The 17,129-nt window shown below is 36.8% G+C and overlaps 5 protein-coding genes across 5 annotated transcripts; 1 reads left to right on the top strand and 4 right to left on the bottom strand.

Annotated features, from left to right (window-relative positions):
* Window positions 1-200: 200 nt before the first annotated feature.
* LOC8272641 (galactomannan galactosyltransferase 1) lies at window positions 201-2,256 on the bottom strand. Its single transcript, XM_002513376.4, has one exon. It carries the CDS (start codon window positions 1,867-1,869, stop codon window positions 577-579), a length of 1,293 nt encoding a protein of 430 aa, XP_002513422.2. The 5' UTR covers window positions 1,870-2,256; the 3' UTR covers window positions 201-576.
* A 70-nt stretch (window positions 2,257-2,326) lies between these two features.
* LOC8272642 (xyloglucan O-acetyltransferase 3) lies at window positions 2,327-4,322 on the bottom strand. Its single transcript, XM_002513377.4, has 3 exons — window positions 3,792-4,322; window positions 3,399-3,679; window positions 2,327-3,283 (listed from the first exon to the last, which is right to left on the bottom strand). Exons 1-3 carry the CDS (start codon window positions 3,913-3,915, stop codon window positions 2,492-2,494), a joined length of 1,197 nt encoding a protein of 398 aa, XP_002513423.2. The 5' UTR covers window positions 3,916-4,322; the 3' UTR covers window positions 2,327-2,491.
* A 314-nt stretch (window positions 4,323-4,636) lies between these two features.
* Window positions 4,637-9,799, bottom strand: LOC8272643 (BTB/POZ domain-containing protein At1g04390). Its single transcript, XM_002513378.4, is given in 9 exon segments — window positions 4,637-5,259; window positions 5,373-5,525; window positions 6,172-6,232; window positions 6,235-7,316; window positions 7,458-7,900; window positions 7,988-8,121; window positions 8,223-8,730; window positions 9,308-9,434; window positions 9,565-9,799. Coding segments are annotated over 9 exon segments (3,051 nt in total). The 5' UTR covers window positions 9,678-9,799; the 3' UTR covers window positions 4,637-4,829.
* A 3,262-nt stretch (window positions 9,800-13,061) lies between these two features.
* LOC8272645 (SEED MATURATION PROTEIN 1) lies at window positions 13,062-13,672 on the bottom strand. The gene has a single exon (XM_002513380.4). The coding sequence runs from the start codon at window positions 13,594-13,596 to the stop codon at window positions 13,315-13,317; it is 282 nt and encodes a 93-aa protein (XP_002513426.1). The 5' UTR covers window positions 13,597-13,672; the 3' UTR covers window positions 13,062-13,314.
* Window positions 13,673-14,279: 607 nt separating this feature from the next.
* LOC8272646 (pentatricopeptide repeat-containing protein At1g79080, chloroplastic) lies at window positions 14,280-16,830 on the top strand. Its single transcript, XM_002513381.4, has one exon. It carries the CDS (start codon window positions 14,791-14,793, stop codon window positions 16,492-16,494), a length of 1,704 nt encoding a protein of 567 aa, XP_002513427.2. The 5' UTR covers window positions 14,280-14,790; the 3' UTR covers window positions 16,495-16,830.
* Window positions 16,831-17,129: the final 299 nt, after the last annotated feature.

Here is a 17,129-nt window from a genome sequence, read left to right as displayed (position 1 = left end):
ATCTGTGTGCTTGATAATTTATCATTTGAGGGAACCAGCGCAAATATTAATGACAGAATGAACTTTGATTCAAGAATTGCACCTTAAGAAACCATTACATTCATCACAGTAGTCAGCAGTATTACTTTCTATTATCAAAGTGGATAGATATTCCACTCCCGAAGAACGAAAAAGCTGATATTGGAATCTTTCATTGATGGCCTCAATAAGCAAAGATGGGGAAGTGGATTCTTATATAAAACCAACAGCCAGCCAAAGGAAAAAAAGTGAAAGAGAAACGATGTTCAAAGAATCAACTAACTAAATATAAAATTCACAACTGGCAATAAAATTTATGTCCCAAGAGCATAGCATGCTTTATTCTTGGTCATGTGAAAAAATAAAGCTGTTTCCTGATGCGTTACACACTAGAGATAGCAGCTGTTTAAACAGAACAATTTACGGCAAGTAAAAAAGTATTGCAGCAACCCATTGTCTAAATTTTGGTCATTACATTATCGAGGGTATGGTGATAAAGTAAAAGAATGGCTTCTCTTCCATTTCCTTCTTTACAGTGATGATTATTAAGCTGGTAAATCAAATGTTAAGAGGAGACACCGAGGAAGAATCCACCAAATTCTGATGCAGAAAACCATAGTTGAGAAGTACCTGATTATCTGCAAAGTTCAATGCTTTTCGCATCCCATTAAAACAAGAATCCCAAGAATACGCAGGATTGTGATTACCACTACATGGTTCACACCCAGTAAAGTGTGTAATAAGAGGCCGCCTCTGGAAGCTGCTCTTGGCCTTGAGATATTGCTCCCAAGAAGCACCATACTTCTCACTCACCTTCTCCGCATGTCTTCTCCTTAAAGAAGGCACCTCCCTCTTTATTTCCAGATACCCTCGAGTAATATTGTCATAAGCATCTACTACATCTAACCAGTACTTTTGCAAGTCATACTCCTCTTCTATGTAAATCTTGTCACCCCATTTTTCCTTTTCTTTTAAAAGGAGGTAAATAAGAGCTGCTTGATCATCTGCCTCTGGTATCATCTTATCTTTGAATTTTGATCTTTGAATTTGGCCCCAGCTTTCGTAGTTAGGTGTTTGAGGACCCATGCTAACCCAAACATCCATGAAATCCATAGACCATTGACAGTTCCTGATCAAGAACACACCCGCATTGATACTAGTCCAGCTTTGTTTCTCATAAACAAGAGATGACCAACCATGAACCACAAGGTTGTAATCTTTATACTTATCAAATGGAATCTGAAACTCCATGTCAGTGAACACTGCATCAGAGTCAATCCACCATATCCACTCGGCCTCCGGATGAGCCAACATGGCTGCTCGAATGATCGGATACTTGGCCCAGAACCCTGTCATTTTGGGATGTAATAAAAGATTATTGTAGAAAATGTCATAGCCATGTATTCTACAGTAATCAACCTTGTTCTTGAAAAATCTTAGCAACAAATTATCCCCAACAGTGTTTTTGCAAGCCAGCGGTTGTGATCCTGAAACAAGGAGAATCTGATTGCTTGCAAATGAAGGATGATGCTTAAGCCACTCCATTCTCTTTGCATCCCAATCCTTGATGGAGCTCTCAATTGAGTAGCTTAGATTTGGATCATCATAGAAAGTAGGATCAGGTGGATCATAGCTAAGGTTAATGCCGTGATCAACAGAGGGGGCTAATGGGGGTTGGAAACTTGGTTCAGAGTTGAGCAGAAACAAGAGAGACCATAATAGAGAAATAGCCACTACAGCCCCTCCGACAAATAGAAATCCATCGGCTACTAGTGAAATGGCTTTGTTTGGGATTATAGAATTTGTTGTGGGATTTAGCTCTGGAAATGCCATTTTCTTCTTAGCAGACATGGCAAACTATCTATAATGGCTGTGGCTATATATAAGGTGGAATCTATTCGCCCATGTAAAGTTTATAATTTTACGATCATTTTACTTCTTCGAATACTTGATAGCTTCTTCAAGTAGTGAAGCCCTGTCTCTCTTCAGCAACTATCAATAAAGCCTTTCTCAGGCCTTCTGCCTGCCGTATCCTCGTGTGGTTCATACTTGGGCTTCATCTACTATCTTGCTTCTGTAAAGTTTGCTGATGGTTGGATGGTGAGGGATATTGATTGCAGACAAGGGTAATTTTAAATTTTGTTTCCTGATTTAGAATATCATTCACAAGTTCTTTTTATTACTTAGTAAAAATGTGCAATTTTAAAAGAATATATTGTTCTATGAATTTTCCTTTCATTATGCAGTTTCTTATTCCGTCAAAGATTAAATGAATCATTAGGAGGGTACTGAAGGACTCTTAAAGATATAGAAGAAACAAATAAGACATGATTAATAAAACAACTCAATTTGTCAACAATTAAAGGCAGTGCTGCATTCTTTTTTTTTTTTTTGAAAAGAAAAATAAACAACACTTCTCCAATATTTCAGACCACAAATGTCAGCAATCTATTCTTTTAAACTGTAAATGTTGTCATTGATTTATCTCCTTAAGTCTGGAGGAATCTATATATCTCTTAAGCAATGCCATCAACAAATCATTCCATACATCAATCGGGCCTGGCATGCACCAGTGTACACAGTCGCTATATCCTTTCATCCATTTGTTACCCCAATAAGCATCAGGATGTCCATCGTGTCTCATTAACATAGCCATGGTGACATCAAAAACCTCAAATCTTTTTCCTCTCTTTTCTGCTTTTCTTGCCTTTTCTACCTCTCCTACTTGAACGCTTCTAAGCTTCCAATCTGAACTTTCCAAGTTGATCTCCTCTTCTCGGAGGGGCGCTGTCTTGTTGCAATTTCCTCCTGTGTTCCACGACCCATTCTCGAAATGTGCTGGTGAGTATGTCCTTATCAATGTCAATAACCCTGCCTTACATTCCTTGCAGTTGCTGACGTAAGTAAGTACAAGTCTCACTATCCTCTCAATCGCAAACTCAAGATTATAGCTCTTCAGGTTTGGCTCGCTGCAATATATGCATCCTATCAAATTCCCATTTTCATATAGAAAGTTTTTCCTAAAGAACCAATGTACGTCTGAGATGATCGCATAGTCCATTTCAGGAAGTTTACTTGTCCAATTCCTGTCAATCTTGTCTAGGTGCAAGTCAAAAGTACCTGAATTTGTCCCATTGATCACTCTCTCCTCTTCTATCACTAAAAACTTAGTCCACAGGACCATCAGAATAAAATTGTTATTAGGAAAATGCCAAGTTAGAGATCGATTTTCAGCATCTCTGAAAGTGCTTACTGGGATTTCCTCCTGCAAAATTTGTCAGCTTTTGTCTAAATATATTGAAATTCTAAAAATGTAGTATCAGAATGTGATTGATATATTAACATCTTCATTCACAAGAGTAAACATGCAAGGAACAAACCAATGACAAGAGACATAGAAGCGATTCCACATGGTTCCGAGCAACTGAATCTCCTATAAAAGCCATTGTCTTTCCTCGAACAATTGCGAAAAAAATCCTGGGATCGAATCTCGGAAGCTCACAGCCATCAGGTTTCCATCTCCAGTTTAAAAAATCTGTGTCTTTCCTTCCATGCTTGAAACAATTCTTCGAGTCAGGAATCGACTTGCAGCTCACATTTGTATACTGAGACCTTCTCAGATCAGGGACCCAATGACCCTTAAACAAGTCACAATTTTCTTCTGAAGATTAAAAAAACCAATTGCAAGAACATATCAACAAAAGAAACTCCTTATTCATATTCTAACAGCAGCAAAAGATTAAAGGAAAAAAGATTGATGTTAATATGGTTACCCTTTTGCATCGGAAACCATTGATGTAGACCCAGATCGTTCGAAAGTTTACATGTGTCAGGAGAAAAGAGAATCAAAAAACTGAAAAGGAATGTTAATCCTGCTAAATAATAAACAGAGTTCATGTTTTGGAGAGAAGACAGAATCCAGGACTGTGTAAAATCTGTGGAAACTCTTGTTCAAGACAATATACATTGTGATTAATTTTGAGGAAAAAGAAATGGAGAAAGAATTGTTTTCTAGAGTGTGTAACATCCCACTAACTAAGCTAAAAAAGACGAGCTTTTACCAGTTCTTCCTATTTTTAAGCTATGCAAGAATTTATTCAGATAATTAGTTAAAATAGTACTTAGATTTACATAAATTTAAACCTAAACTTCATCTGGTAACGTCATCTGTAATAATTTTTATCCATTAATAGTCCAACTTTGTTTCTTACTCGGAAAATTTTGCATCAAATTTTGGTACATCTATTAATTTTCCCTTACAATGGAAAACTCTTAAATAAGAAAAAAAATCGTAATAAACTCTAGCTGTTACCTATTGATGAAGGCATCGGGAGACGAACGGCCTGGCGCCTAGAAAGTCAAAAAATGGATCAGGGCCCTGTAGTTTACTCTCACAAGGAAACGCTGTTTCAGTGATGGATGAACTCTGATGATAACCAAGTTTTGCTAACTATAAGCGGGCCAAACTGCACTCGGGCTAAGGCTTAAAAAATGCAAATCCGATTAACCCGGCCAGACTCTTGAACAGGACTATGCAAGTGTATACGGTGGGCCTTATAAGCTTGGATTAGAAATTGACATAGATATTGTCATTCTTGCAGGTAGGAGCAAGCTACAATTAGCAAAACAACTGTCAGAAACCTGTGTATGAATAAGAGACCCCTTTCTCCTTAGTGCATAGTACACGAAAGAACACAAATAGATGAAAACATTGCCACCTTTACAAACATTTACAATTAATTTTTACTGCTCCTATCATATCAAAACTTACATTAACTTGATAACAATACAGCACTATATTGAATTGTTCACTACCCTTCTTGTGAAAGTCGAACAGACGCTGCACGAATCATATCAATAACTTCTTCATCCAGCCCTTCAAGGTCACCAGAGTTGCAAAGCTGACGATACTGAGGGGCCAGGTAATTTGCAGCCACCTCAACCAATTTCCAAAGAGAGAAATCAATAGCAGTTTTAATCATTTTGATAGACAAATGTCTGGCAGATTCCAGACAAGATACAATTATTCTATAGCTGACATCCTGAACATACTCTAAAAACCAGAATTCAGCAAGCCAGCAAAGCTCTACATATGGTTGCAGCACATTTAGCCTTTCCTCGGTGTCCATATTATCCCATAAACATCCAGATGGAGGACTAGGGAATTCATCAGTATACCACCAGTTAACTAGCTTAACCATTGCCTCCCAGCTAACTGGCACCTTTATGGTCTGAGAATTACTGTGACCATGAATGAAATAAGAAATACAATAGATGACCATAACAAAGGAGAAATGAATAAAGCCAATTACATAAATATCACAGCTCGCATCTAAAGTATAATACTTATGTACCTCTCCGCCATGCCCGACTGAAACATAGCCCGCAGATGATCACAGCTTGACCATAATACAACCTTGTGAGCATGCATATGTGGCACTGGTTGGGAGCATATACTACATACCCAAGAAACTGATCCAATGGCTTTAGCCTCCAGGATAATGTCCCTGAAGCCATAAACAAGTAAAATAAAAGCTATTTTCTGCAAAGTTAACATTCTAGAACTACAATATAAATCGAGCAACGCATTTATAAACAAACTTCAATAGACAACATTGCCTTCTGAATAAAGTACCAGAATTCTCAAACTACACAGTTCAAAAAATACAATAACTTTTTCGATAAGAATATGCGTCTTTGCAGCTAAATATGACAAACAACAGCGAGCATTTCCTGTTGGCTTGTCACCAATTCATAGTTGAATTGTTAAAGTACAAACAGATTTCTCATTATACAAAGTAGGAGCACACAACTTCCAAGGAGAGGGTGGGTTATGCTGGAATTGTCCCCTATTTGTTATTGGCTACATAAAATAATTGAGAGTTCTGAGGGATTAGCTACTGTGATTCACGACGCCTCCCCCCACCATCATCCACGGATAAGAAGAGTAGGGAAAAAAAGTTCATAGGGTTTTTCTGTGGCTGTAAAAAGGCAAGCCAGTTAAAAACAGAAAGAGCAGGTGCAGTTTCAAGAAACCTTAGGGAGGTTGAATTACTTCACCCACAAAAAGATAAAAATATAAAAAGGAACATAAGAAAAGCTTTGATACAATATAAAGATTTTCTCATGTGGAAAATCAAGAGCAAACCGTACGAAAAGCATTGCTTGGCTGGATCAAGAGCAAGAGAGAGATCATATTTTGGGAAAAGGGTGCCCACTTGGGATGTCTTCTACCAAGCATTTTAAGCAGAGGCTGTAAACTACAGCGTTTGGCGAGGAATTTCACTTTCTTTACATGTTCTTCTCCTGCAATTAGATAACCCAAATAAACAAATTCCAACAGTTTGGCCAATGCCTGGCCATCAACATGCGAAGATAGATGAATTTCTTTTTGAAACCTTCCATCCCTCCTCTCTACATCGAATCCTAAGGAAGAATTATCAAATGTTTTCTCATAACAAGGGAACTCATCAGGAGGCAGCAATGATGGACATCGAACAGCAAGGACGACACCATGGACACTCACAGAGACCCTATTTGAGAGAATGAGCTGCATATCTGCATATTCACTAGCATTAAGTGCATTCCCAATACGCCTCCCAAGTTTACATGGAAAACCATATAACCCAAAGTAACTCAGAATAAATGCAGCATACCATTTTATTCCAGGAGAAGTAGTGTCACTACAGATCTCCTGGAGTGTGCTAAAAAATTGAGCTTCAGTGTAATCCACTTGACCAACAAAAATTTCTGCTTTATTTCTTACATATCCAGAGTGTATCAATTCAGCTAGCCCCCATAAACCATAAAATAAAAGAATATCATTGCCTTCCCAGTCATCGTTGCATATCCAGCAACAAGTCCTTTCAGTGAACCTATTATGCAAATGAGGAGCAAGGCTCGGCCTGCCTATATGGATACCATTGCTTAAGCACCACCTTATCAAACCCAGAAGTGTCTTTATTCCTCCATTTTTAACAATATAACATTGATACTGTGGTAAACCAGAATAGCACATCAACCCCACTAAGTTCATGCTAGTTCGAAGTACGTAAGGGATTCCTAGGTTATCCTTGGATGGTCTAATATTTAGAGTACGCAATAGGTAGTTCACATACTCGTTGCTGGTTGGCTTTAGAATTTCATGCAGTATATCTCTTACTTTTGATGCAATATATTTGCAGGGAGAATAAAGCATCATCAACATTGCCCTTGATGCTGATTCCCCTCCGGATGTATCAGTTAAATCATATACACATATTTGCCGCCCTTGGCGAATTGAATCCACAAAAGATATGCTGCCAACAAAATTCATAATAATTGGACAGAAAATCAGTGGATAAAAACAAAACACCCAAAAGGCAGATTGAATGCCAAAGAAAACAATAGAGACAACATAAATGATATAAGTAGTATTGAACACATAATCAATATATTACCATGCACACATAATCAGGATGTCAACTTTAAGTTCACGGCCAAACATGCTTGGGCTGAAATCTTCATTACAATGTGCTGCGAGCCAGCCAAGAAGGTCCCAAATATATGGCCTCAAGCCAAGAAGAAAATTGGCCTTGAGACCTTCCTGTGCTAAAGATATCTGTTCTTGCAGTGACAGGGCAAGTTTAAGTGGCCCATTATGAAAATCAAAAAGAAGATCAAGGAGGACTTGGTCAATCCCTAGCTTCCACAAGTAAGCATGATGCTTCCCTGCCCATCGATTTATCATAAGAGCCAGATGACAAGCTTCCACCAGCAATGACATCTCATCATTGCCAATCTTCCCTGAATTTGAGGTCCATCCACTCATTCCATCAATTATAGCACTAACAATAGGCTCACAACACAAGCTCATTACTTTTAAACATCCCTGTTCATTTATCTAAACAAAAGATGATATATATAAATCCATACAAAGTTTAATGTACCGCAAAAAGATGTCTTAAGAAACAAGAAGTTATAATATTACCATTAAGCATTGGGCAAGCCTAAATCCTTCAATCCGAATGAAAAGGGAGTAGGATCTGTCCATGCAAAGAGCCATCATATGTAGAATAGCTTCTCCATTTTCTAGAAGCTTCTTTGCCCCATTACCACATAGTGCTGCATGCACAAACAAAAGTAATTTAATTTCCAGTTTAGGGTTGAAAGTCAATCGAAAGCATTAAAAAGATGAAAAAGAAAAAGAACTCGATAAATTATACCTAATGCAGAATAAAGCTTCAAAACTGAAACCTTAACAGAAAAATCAGGTTTTACACGCATAATCTCCAAAACTTCTAATAGTTTAGCATCATTCCAAACAGAATACCGAGATGGCGGCCAGCGATGTAGAATTGTGCCCAAAAGAGAAGACATCTCTTGGAAACATTCAATGGACATAGCACAATCAGAGAATTCCTTTATGCAACCAACAATACGAGAAACAGTTTCTGTTTCAATCAAAATATCCCAAACCTGTTTCTCCTTTTTCGCACTCAGATTTAAAAAGATCATATTCAGTGCAGTAGTACATGACCTAGATACTTCTACTTGATGAGACGATAAGAGGGATGGCAACAGACGAATAAAATCCAGATAATACGACTGCAGCAGTGTATTTGGCAAGATGTTGATCAACTTTTCTACCAAATTAGCTGTGATGGTTAATACAGCCTTACTTTTGTTTTGAAGAATCCACACCAATGCCCCAACTATATCCATTATTGAGTCCTGAAGATTGAAGACAAAAAGAAAAAAAAAAGAAAAAAGAATTAACAGAAATTTTTTATCCATGCATGTCAGTTGAGTTGAGTTAAATCTAAAAGCGTCATCTTTTACCTGATCCTCAATTTTCAGGTTGTGAGTCAGTTCAGGACGGATAAAAATATTACCACCTTTACAAACATTATACTATTTGTTCCTACCATTCATATCATAACAAAATTTACATGATCTTATAACAATAAAGCATTATGTAACTGTTCATTACCCTTCTTGTGAAAGTAAAACAGAAGCTGCAAAAATCATATCAATTACTTTTCATCCAGCCCTTCAAGAGCACCAGATTGGCAAAGTTGATAGCAATGGAGGCCAAGTAATTGAAGGCCAAATATAAAAGAACTAAGCATTCCATTAAATTATTAACTACTTTTCAAAAGGTAAAGCAAGAAAGAACTAACGTATTAATGATTATCACCAAAACAAATGCAATGCACAATGACATAGCATGTAGTACCAGAACCTAAATGTATTTCAAAGAAAACAATCAAACTTGTGAATCTTAATTATTCTTAATGTCATTACATACCTTTACTAGAGGATGGTGTACATTGTCTCCTGAAATACAATCAAGAAATGAAGCAATTGACCGAACTACGTGTCTTTGTATCTCAATATCAGTACACTGCCACTTCGATTCCTTTCCATCATAAACTCTGCTTCAAACAAACATAAAGTCCGATGAGTTTGAAAGGAAGAGATTCAGAATTGAGTTAGTATGTAATAAAAGGAAACTTCGACAATAAAAAATCAAATTGAAAGCATTGAAATTTCAAAAATAGTAACCTGGTGCCAAGGCTGAGAGCATGGTGGAGACGCCGGTGGAGGATGGACATGTGCCCGCTTATTCCTCCTGATTGTTTTAACGATCTCATTTTAGTTTCCTTAGTAGCCATCATTTCAAAATCAAATTCATATGGGAATTTTGTATTAGGGTTTTGAAAGAGAGAGGATTTAATCGCGGGAACACCGACTAACCGCTATTATTCGGTCGATCAGGTGCAGGCACGTGATCTCCCCTTTCATTTTTATTGATCTTTATATTAACAAAATAATTTATCTCTATAAAATAAGCTTTATTTTGCATGTAACAATTATTAGTAGCCTGAGAGAAATTGTACCTCCCAGCAAGACTAAAATATGAATAAGATTCAACTATAAAAATGGACCAACAATATATTAGATATTATTAATTCCAAAGTATATTGGATATTTTTAATTTATTTGAGCGGTTTCTAAAATAGTTTACTTATTATAAGTTCAATTAATTTGGTTCCAAAAGATAAATAAAATAACATACTGATCCACTGAACTAATAATCTCATTTTATTTTTTTAAAATAGTTCAATTGCATTCTTTTAAAAAAAAATCTTTAATTACAAATTTGATTTCACCCCCCTGTTTTCCCTCCTATATTCCCACAAATCAAATGAAGAAATAAATTGTTATATGGTACCTATATTTCTTGTACATCTTTAAGACACTTTTTATGTTAATTTTATTCTTAATAAAATAATTTATATGTTGTCTTATTAGATAAATCTTATATTAAAAAAATACACAGTGAAAACAAACTATTAAAGAAAATTTGCACTATCTTCAATTATAGTAGAATGACATAATAAAGTTTCAATTTTACTATCATCTCAATTGAACCAACCAAACAGAAATAAAGAATTTATGACATGCATATACAATAATTATTAATAATACTGATCTGAGAACAACATGTAATTTTTATGCTGCATTTTTCTGACCACAAGCTATAAATTCATCCTTTTTACTTCCTATTTATGAAACAAATCTACTAAATTAAAGGGAAGTTTTATATGTATTTATTATTTTGAGGATCGCATGGACACTAATAAAATATAAATTATGAACTTTTCTTTTCTTTTTTGAACAACTAATCACGTGATGAAAATCTATCAGGCATTTATATAAATTGAGCAGAGTTTCTTGCTAAAGCATCACCAAACCACTCCCAAAACTAAATCACTTATTTACTTTCCTGTTTCTCATGGTGATCATTACTTACGGCCTTTTCAAATTCATTTCTCCCTGTCTTCAATCCTGTTCCGGTAAAACAATTCCCGCAGATTGGTGTGACGAATGCCAACCCTTTTCAGACTGCTAAAAGATGGAGCAATATTCTCGAGAAATGAAACCTTGGTACAGCCATAACATAATAATGAATATTTTTGTTTTTTCTTTTCCTTTCTTTTGGGGTGAGAAGATGAATAAGTTTGTGTTGTTGCAGGATAAAACATGCAATAGACGTCAAAAGAAGTTGAAGGAAGCTAGAACTGTGTTGAGCAAAATGAGAGAGAATGATTTATCAGAAAGTCTTAGCATGATCTATGCCCTTCAATGTTTAGGCATTGACTACCACTTTCAGGACGATATTAAAGCAGTCCTTGAGAACATTATCATACACCTGCTGCTACTTCTACCAATCAATACCATAACCTTTCTCAGGTCGCTCTTAGCTTTCGGTTGCTTAGACAAGAAGGTTACTATGTGCTTCCAGGTGAGAAATCAGTACATACTTATAATCAATATGCAAACATTTTCTTTTTACAGGTCTGGTATAATTAGTGATCCAATCGTTTGAGTATTGTTACTGCTGTAGCCTTGATCCAGGTTGATTATATTGCTGGTATGTAATAAAACCAATGTCAGATGTGTTCAACAACTTTAAGAGAAAGGATGGGAATTCAAAGAAGAATTAACAAAGGACATCAAGGGATTAATGGAATTGTATGAGGCATCCCAGTTAAGTGTTGACGGAGAAAATATACTTGATGAAGCTGCAATTTTCAGTGGCACTCTTCTTAATGCATCGACAACGTATCTTGATAATCAGCAAGCTCAAATTGTTGCAGATGCATTAAACCATCCATACAACAGGACATTACCAAAGATCCAAGGTTAAAAACTATTTGCATAATTGCCAAGCCACCAACGAATTTAAAGAGATCTTCGTGCCACTTGCCAAGTTTGATTTCAATATGCTTCAACTTTTTCATCGAGAAGAACTTGCTCAGTTTTCCAAGTACGTTAATCCTTTTTATTCTTTGCATTGTAGTTTTGCAGCTATCATCAAATCCCTCTAGCTAATTCCACTGATTATTTTGTTACGGAAGATGGTGGAATGACCTTCGCTTAGCAGCAAAACTGAAGTTTCGCGGCAGTAAACCACTTGAATGGCTCATGTGGCCCTTGGCAGGCCTTACAGATCCAAGCTTATCAAGACAGAGTTGAGCTTGCAGAAGTTGTTTCCCTTCTTCACCTTATACATGATGTGTTTGATTTTGGTGGCAGGATCGATCAATTCACGCTTTTCGTTGAAGCAGTCGATAGATACACACACTTATCAAACATATAGCCTCCAGCTTTTCATCAAAGATTTGGTGATAAAGTATTGCTATCCTCAGATGGAAGACTGATGCTGCAAAGGCCTTACCAGACCATACGAAGACATGTTTCACAGTTCTTTATTACATCACAAATGAAACTGCTTACAACATTTATCAAGAGCTTGGATATAACCCCACCTACTCACTCCAGAAAGCAGTATATAAATAGATATCCATCACTGGAAGGAAAGATTCTTATTAGCTGAATTCAAGAACTAACAAATTTTCTGTGATTTGCTGAACAGTGAGCAAGATTCTGCAATTCATTGGCAGCAGAAGCAAAATTGACAACTGTTGGAAAGTTGCCAAAAGCAGAAGAGCTAACACGAGATGGGAAGTGCCAAGATAATTAACACGATTAGTTATTAATAACTTACTATAACTGAGATTTGAAGAAGAATTCGTTTGGTTTAACTTTAAATTAATAATGCAGGATGAGGATACGGATGGCAACTGTGGATCGTACACGAAGTGCTACAGGGAGGAAAATCCAGGGATTTCAGAGGAAGATGCAAGAAAGCATGTGATGAATAGGATTTCAGACACATGGAAGCAACTAACAGGCAGTGTCTATTTCCAAATCCATTCAATTAAGCTTGAAAAGATAATATAAAGCTGAAATTTAGAGTCTGTTGCAGCAATATTTCAAAAGAATTGGTCAAATTCAAGTTTATTTAAATCAATTAATTTCATTTTTAATTCTTCATTTTAGTTTTCTATAGAAACAATACTATCGGATTCTAATTTTTATATGTCCCAAAATTTCTTCCAATTATTATTACTATTTTACTATTCTTTCTATAAAATTATGTAATGCTAATAATGGTGCTTCCTAGTAAAAATTGAAAAAGCTTCGCCACGAAATTATTCTGAAAGACGGTGCTTTTGCAAGCCTCGTTCTATTAGTTTTCTTATCAATATCGGTATCTTATTGAGCAATACAATCTATTCTGGTCGATTTACCCAAAAGAGAACGAACACAGCAACATGCTGCTTACTTTGGAAGGCTACATAAAAACCAACACTTTCATTAATGACTAGGAGTAGTAATCTCTCTGTCAAAGATGTTTGATTACAACATGAACTACATAAGCTCAAAGTGCAAGACTCTTAATACTCAGCCAGTGGTGGTGGTGGTGGTGGTGGAAGCGGGATTAGAAGTATTTCCTCCGAAGTCATTTTGGTTGTTGTTCAACTGAGATTGATGGGTGGAGGTGGAGTCGTCAGAAGGATTACTGGAAATATTATGAGCACTTGAAAAGAGATCAACAGGCTCAGAGTCAGCAATCTTCCCACCTTCAAGTGGGGTGCCATGCTTGTATCTAACCCTTACAGCTTCATCGTCTGATAGCTTTGCCTGTGCAGTTCCGTACTTAATATCATCCTTACTTTTTGCCATTCTCTCCTTGTCTGAAACTTTGTATCCCTGGGATGGGACTTTAATCAAATCAAACGTGAAATGAAATCAATATTATCTACTCTTCCAATTTATATGCTGCATGCGACATTACGTGCCAACTTCTCAGAGCATGAGATCGACAACTGTCCTCTTAATAGAGCCACGTCGCTTCTCCTTTATCATTTCATCTTCCTAAATCTTTTTCCCTCCGATGATGAAGAAATTATCCTGTAAAAATTACAACTTCACGTAAGAATTTCTTACCGGAGTTAAAAGTCAAATTTAAATAGATATTACTGCACATTAAAATATCAAACAATTTGTAAGTAAAATTAGGGTTCATAAGTCATTATAAAAATTAATATTTTTAGAATTTAAATCTGTTTTCTATGCTCAATTTGTTATACTTTTTTTTATTATTATTGTATTTTACATAAAATATCTGATTTAAAGTTACAGTTTGGAATATAATTTCTCTCTTGCTGGAAATTCCCCATGCCAATGTAGGCCTCATGCATGCACGATTAAGATGTCCTACTATACGGCCCATATTGGGTTAGTAATGGGCCAATGACTAGGCTTGCATGTCCTGAACTTTCATCAGAAGTCCGATTAAGAAAAAGCTGGCACGCGTTCAAACGACAAGCGTACTTGGCGTGAAACAAATCCACAACTTATTGGTCTTTGGATAAGTAGAAAAGCAATTACCGATTGGACGCGACTGCACTGGCCTAAAAGGAATCCGACTACATTACATCTCCTGCTCAAAAATTACAGGTATGAATGTGTTAGTGCAGTACAACGCTGTTTGTTAGCTCGGGGTCTCAAATTTTTCTACTCCAACTCTTCCTATTCGAGAAAAGAATCGACTTTTGGTTGATAAAAGCAAGCAGGCCATACTCGCTGTATGTTATCTATTCTGTCTCCTTCTAGATACAATCTATATATTGAACGTGTAATATCAGATGCCACTCTTGTTTTTTCACATTTCTCTATCCTCTTTATCATCAGTAGCACTTGGGTAGCACTCCATTCTCTTATTTATGCTCATCCCGGAAATTTCAAGTGTTAGGGAAACCTAGCTTTTCTGAATTCTTCTCCTTTGTCAATGCTTGGGATTAAAAGGTGAAATCTTTCTTTGTTTTTGGTCTGAAAGAGATTAGGATTCTGTGGGTCTATAATTGTGCTAGGCCAATGGCAAGTTTGGTGCATTCAGTATCTCCTTTAACAAACCCATTTACAGAGGCAGCAAGGATTGCTTGTGGTTTCTTTTCCCATATACCAAATCTTCATTCTTTCTCGCTCAATAAGGATTTCACTAGAGTTTTGGCTTCTACCCAGATCACAATTTCTCCCAAGGATTCTGTTATTACATTACCTAATTGGAGGTCTGGTAAGAATGACCAGAGAAATAGGGATATGAGGATCAGTGATGCATTTTTCCATCTAGAGCATATTGTAAAAAATGGTCACAAGCCTGATGTTGTTCAGGCAACTCAGCTATTGTATGATTTGTGCAAATCGAATAAGATGAAGAAAGCAATAAGAGTGATGGAAATGATGATTAGTTGTGGTATTATTCCTGATGCTGCTTCATATACTTTTTTGGTGAACCATTTGTGCAAGAGAGGGAATGTGGGGTATGCTATGCAGTTAGTGGAAAAAATGGAAGATTCTGGCTATCCAGCCAACACTGTTACCTATAATACCCTGGTCAAAGGCCTCTGCATGCATGGAAACTTGAATAAAAGCTTACAGTTTCTGGACAGGTTGATGCAGAAGGGACTGGTCCCGAATGCATTTACTTATTCATCTTTGCTTGAAGCAGCTTATAAGGAGAGGGGAGTCAATGAAGCAATGAGGCTTCTAGATGAGATAATTGCAAAGGGTGGACAGCCTAACTTGGTTAGTTACAATGTTCTGTTAACTGGACTGTGCAAAGAAGGAAGGATTGAAGAGGCGATTCGACTCTTTAAGAATTTGCCTTCAAAGGGCTTCAGTCCAAATGTGGTAAGCTATAATATTCTGCTAAGGAGCCTATGCTATGAAGGGCGATGGGAGGAAGCAAATGAGCTTCTAGCTGAGATGAATGGTAGGGAGCGCTCCCCATCCATCGTTACCTATAATATACTAATCGGTTCACTGGCTTTCCATGGAAAGATAGAGCAAGCTCTTCAGGTTATTGATGAAATGATGATGGGACCATTTAAGCCTACTGCTACGAGCTACAACCCTATAATTGCTCGGCTTTGCAAAGAGGGGAAGGTGGAAGCTGTAGTTAATTGTCTAGACCAAATGATTTTTGGTCGCTGTAGTCCCAATGAGGGAACATTCAATGCCATCGCAGTGCTGTGCTATGAGGGTAAGGTACAAGAAGCATTCTCCTTAATTCAAAGCTTGGGAAATAAGCAAAATTCCTCCATCCATGACTATTACAAAGGTGTGGTCTCATGCTTGTGTAAAAAAGGGAACACATATCCAGCATTTCTACTGTTGTATGAGATGACGAAGTATGGATTTACTCCTGATTCTTACACATATTCATCTCTGATTAGAGGGTTGTGTATTGAGGGCATGCTGTATGAGGCAGCGGAGATTTTCAAGTTATTGGAAGAAGATCATTATAGGCCTGATATTGACAATTTCAATGCTCTAATACTAGGATTTTGCAAATCTCACAGAACGGATTTATCGTTGGAGGTTTTCGAAATGATGATTGAGAAGGGGTACACGCCTAGCGAGACGACTTATACTATTTTAGTAGAAGGCATAATTCACGAAGAGGAAAAGGAGTTGGCAGCGGAAGTTCTGCGAGAGTTACATCTGAGACAAGTCATGAGTCAGAGTACAGTTGAAAGGCTTATTATGCAATATGACCTGGAGGGTGCACCAGTTTAAAACAATGCCAGAGCTCGAAGAGTAAGAAATACGGATTGATAATCCCAGTGCGAACGCTCTCAAAGAAAAATTGAAATTGTCACTCTTCAGATTGAGAGCCACCCTAACTCATAAAGTTATCCAGAGGTCTGAAAGGGGTAGTTTTCTCTATTTGCCTCACCTGGTTACTGTGCCAAGATGTGCATATAATTGATTGTCTATGCCTTCAGATGATATGTAATACATATTATTCATTTTGGTTACGAAGTTTAGCAATCTCGAAGATTCTTGAAAATACTTGTACTAGAGTTTCTTTCTCACAGAATCCACTTTATAAATAATCCTTGTTCTCCTTTCTCTGGGTTTCCTTGGAAAATTTCCTATCCTTCCTTTTGGACTGGGCGAAATTTTGTCTTATTTTTGCATTCTAAACCGTCATTTGAACACCAATGCGGCTGAAATGATCAAAGATTCCGAGCTAGTTTAATAAAAAGATGATGTGAAAGAGATTTTACTTAATTGGAAATACAAAACTAAAAGAATTAACAACGGATGATAACCAACTATATACTTGTACACGTTGGAGACAGTATTAGCTCATTCCCATCCCGTCCCAGAGTTTCAATACAGATAAAATTAAAAGCCACCGAAGCCTA

Source organism: Ricinus communis, chromosome 4, assembly GCF_019578655.1.
Source record: "Ricinus communis isolate WT05 ecotype wild-type chromosome 4, ASM1957865v1, whole genome shotgun sequence".
NCBI classification, from domain to species: Eukaryota; Viridiplantae; Streptophyta; class Magnoliopsida; order Malpighiales; family Euphorbiaceae; genus Ricinus; species Ricinus communis.
Note: the sequence above shows the minus strand (reverse complement) of the source record. Positions and strands in the feature narration are given on the sequence as shown.

Coding starts and splice junctions, on each gene's coding strand:
- LOC8272641 (XM_002513376.4), bottom strand. CDS start 1,869: ATGTCTGCTAAGAAGAAAATGGCATTTCCAGAGCTAAATCCCACAACA.
- LOC8272642 (XM_002513377.4), bottom strand. CDS start 3,915: ATGAACTCTGTTTATTATTTAGCAGGATTAACATTCCTTTTCAGTTTT. Junction 3,680..3,791: donor ATGGTTTCCGATGCAAAAGG/GTAACCATATTA, acceptor TTTAATCTTCAG/AAGAAAATTGTGACTTGTTT. Junction 3,284..3,398: donor TTCTATGTCTCTTGTCATTG/GTTTGTTCCTTG, acceptor CAAATTTTGCAG/GAGGAAATCCCAGTAAGCAC.
- LOC8272645 (XM_002513380.4), bottom strand. CDS start 13,596: ATGGCAAAAAGTAAGGATGATATTAAGTACGGAACTGCACAGGCAAAG.
- LOC8272646 (XM_002513381.4), top strand. CDS start 14,791: ATGGCAAGTTTGGTGCATTCAGTATCTCCTTTAACAAACCCATTTACA.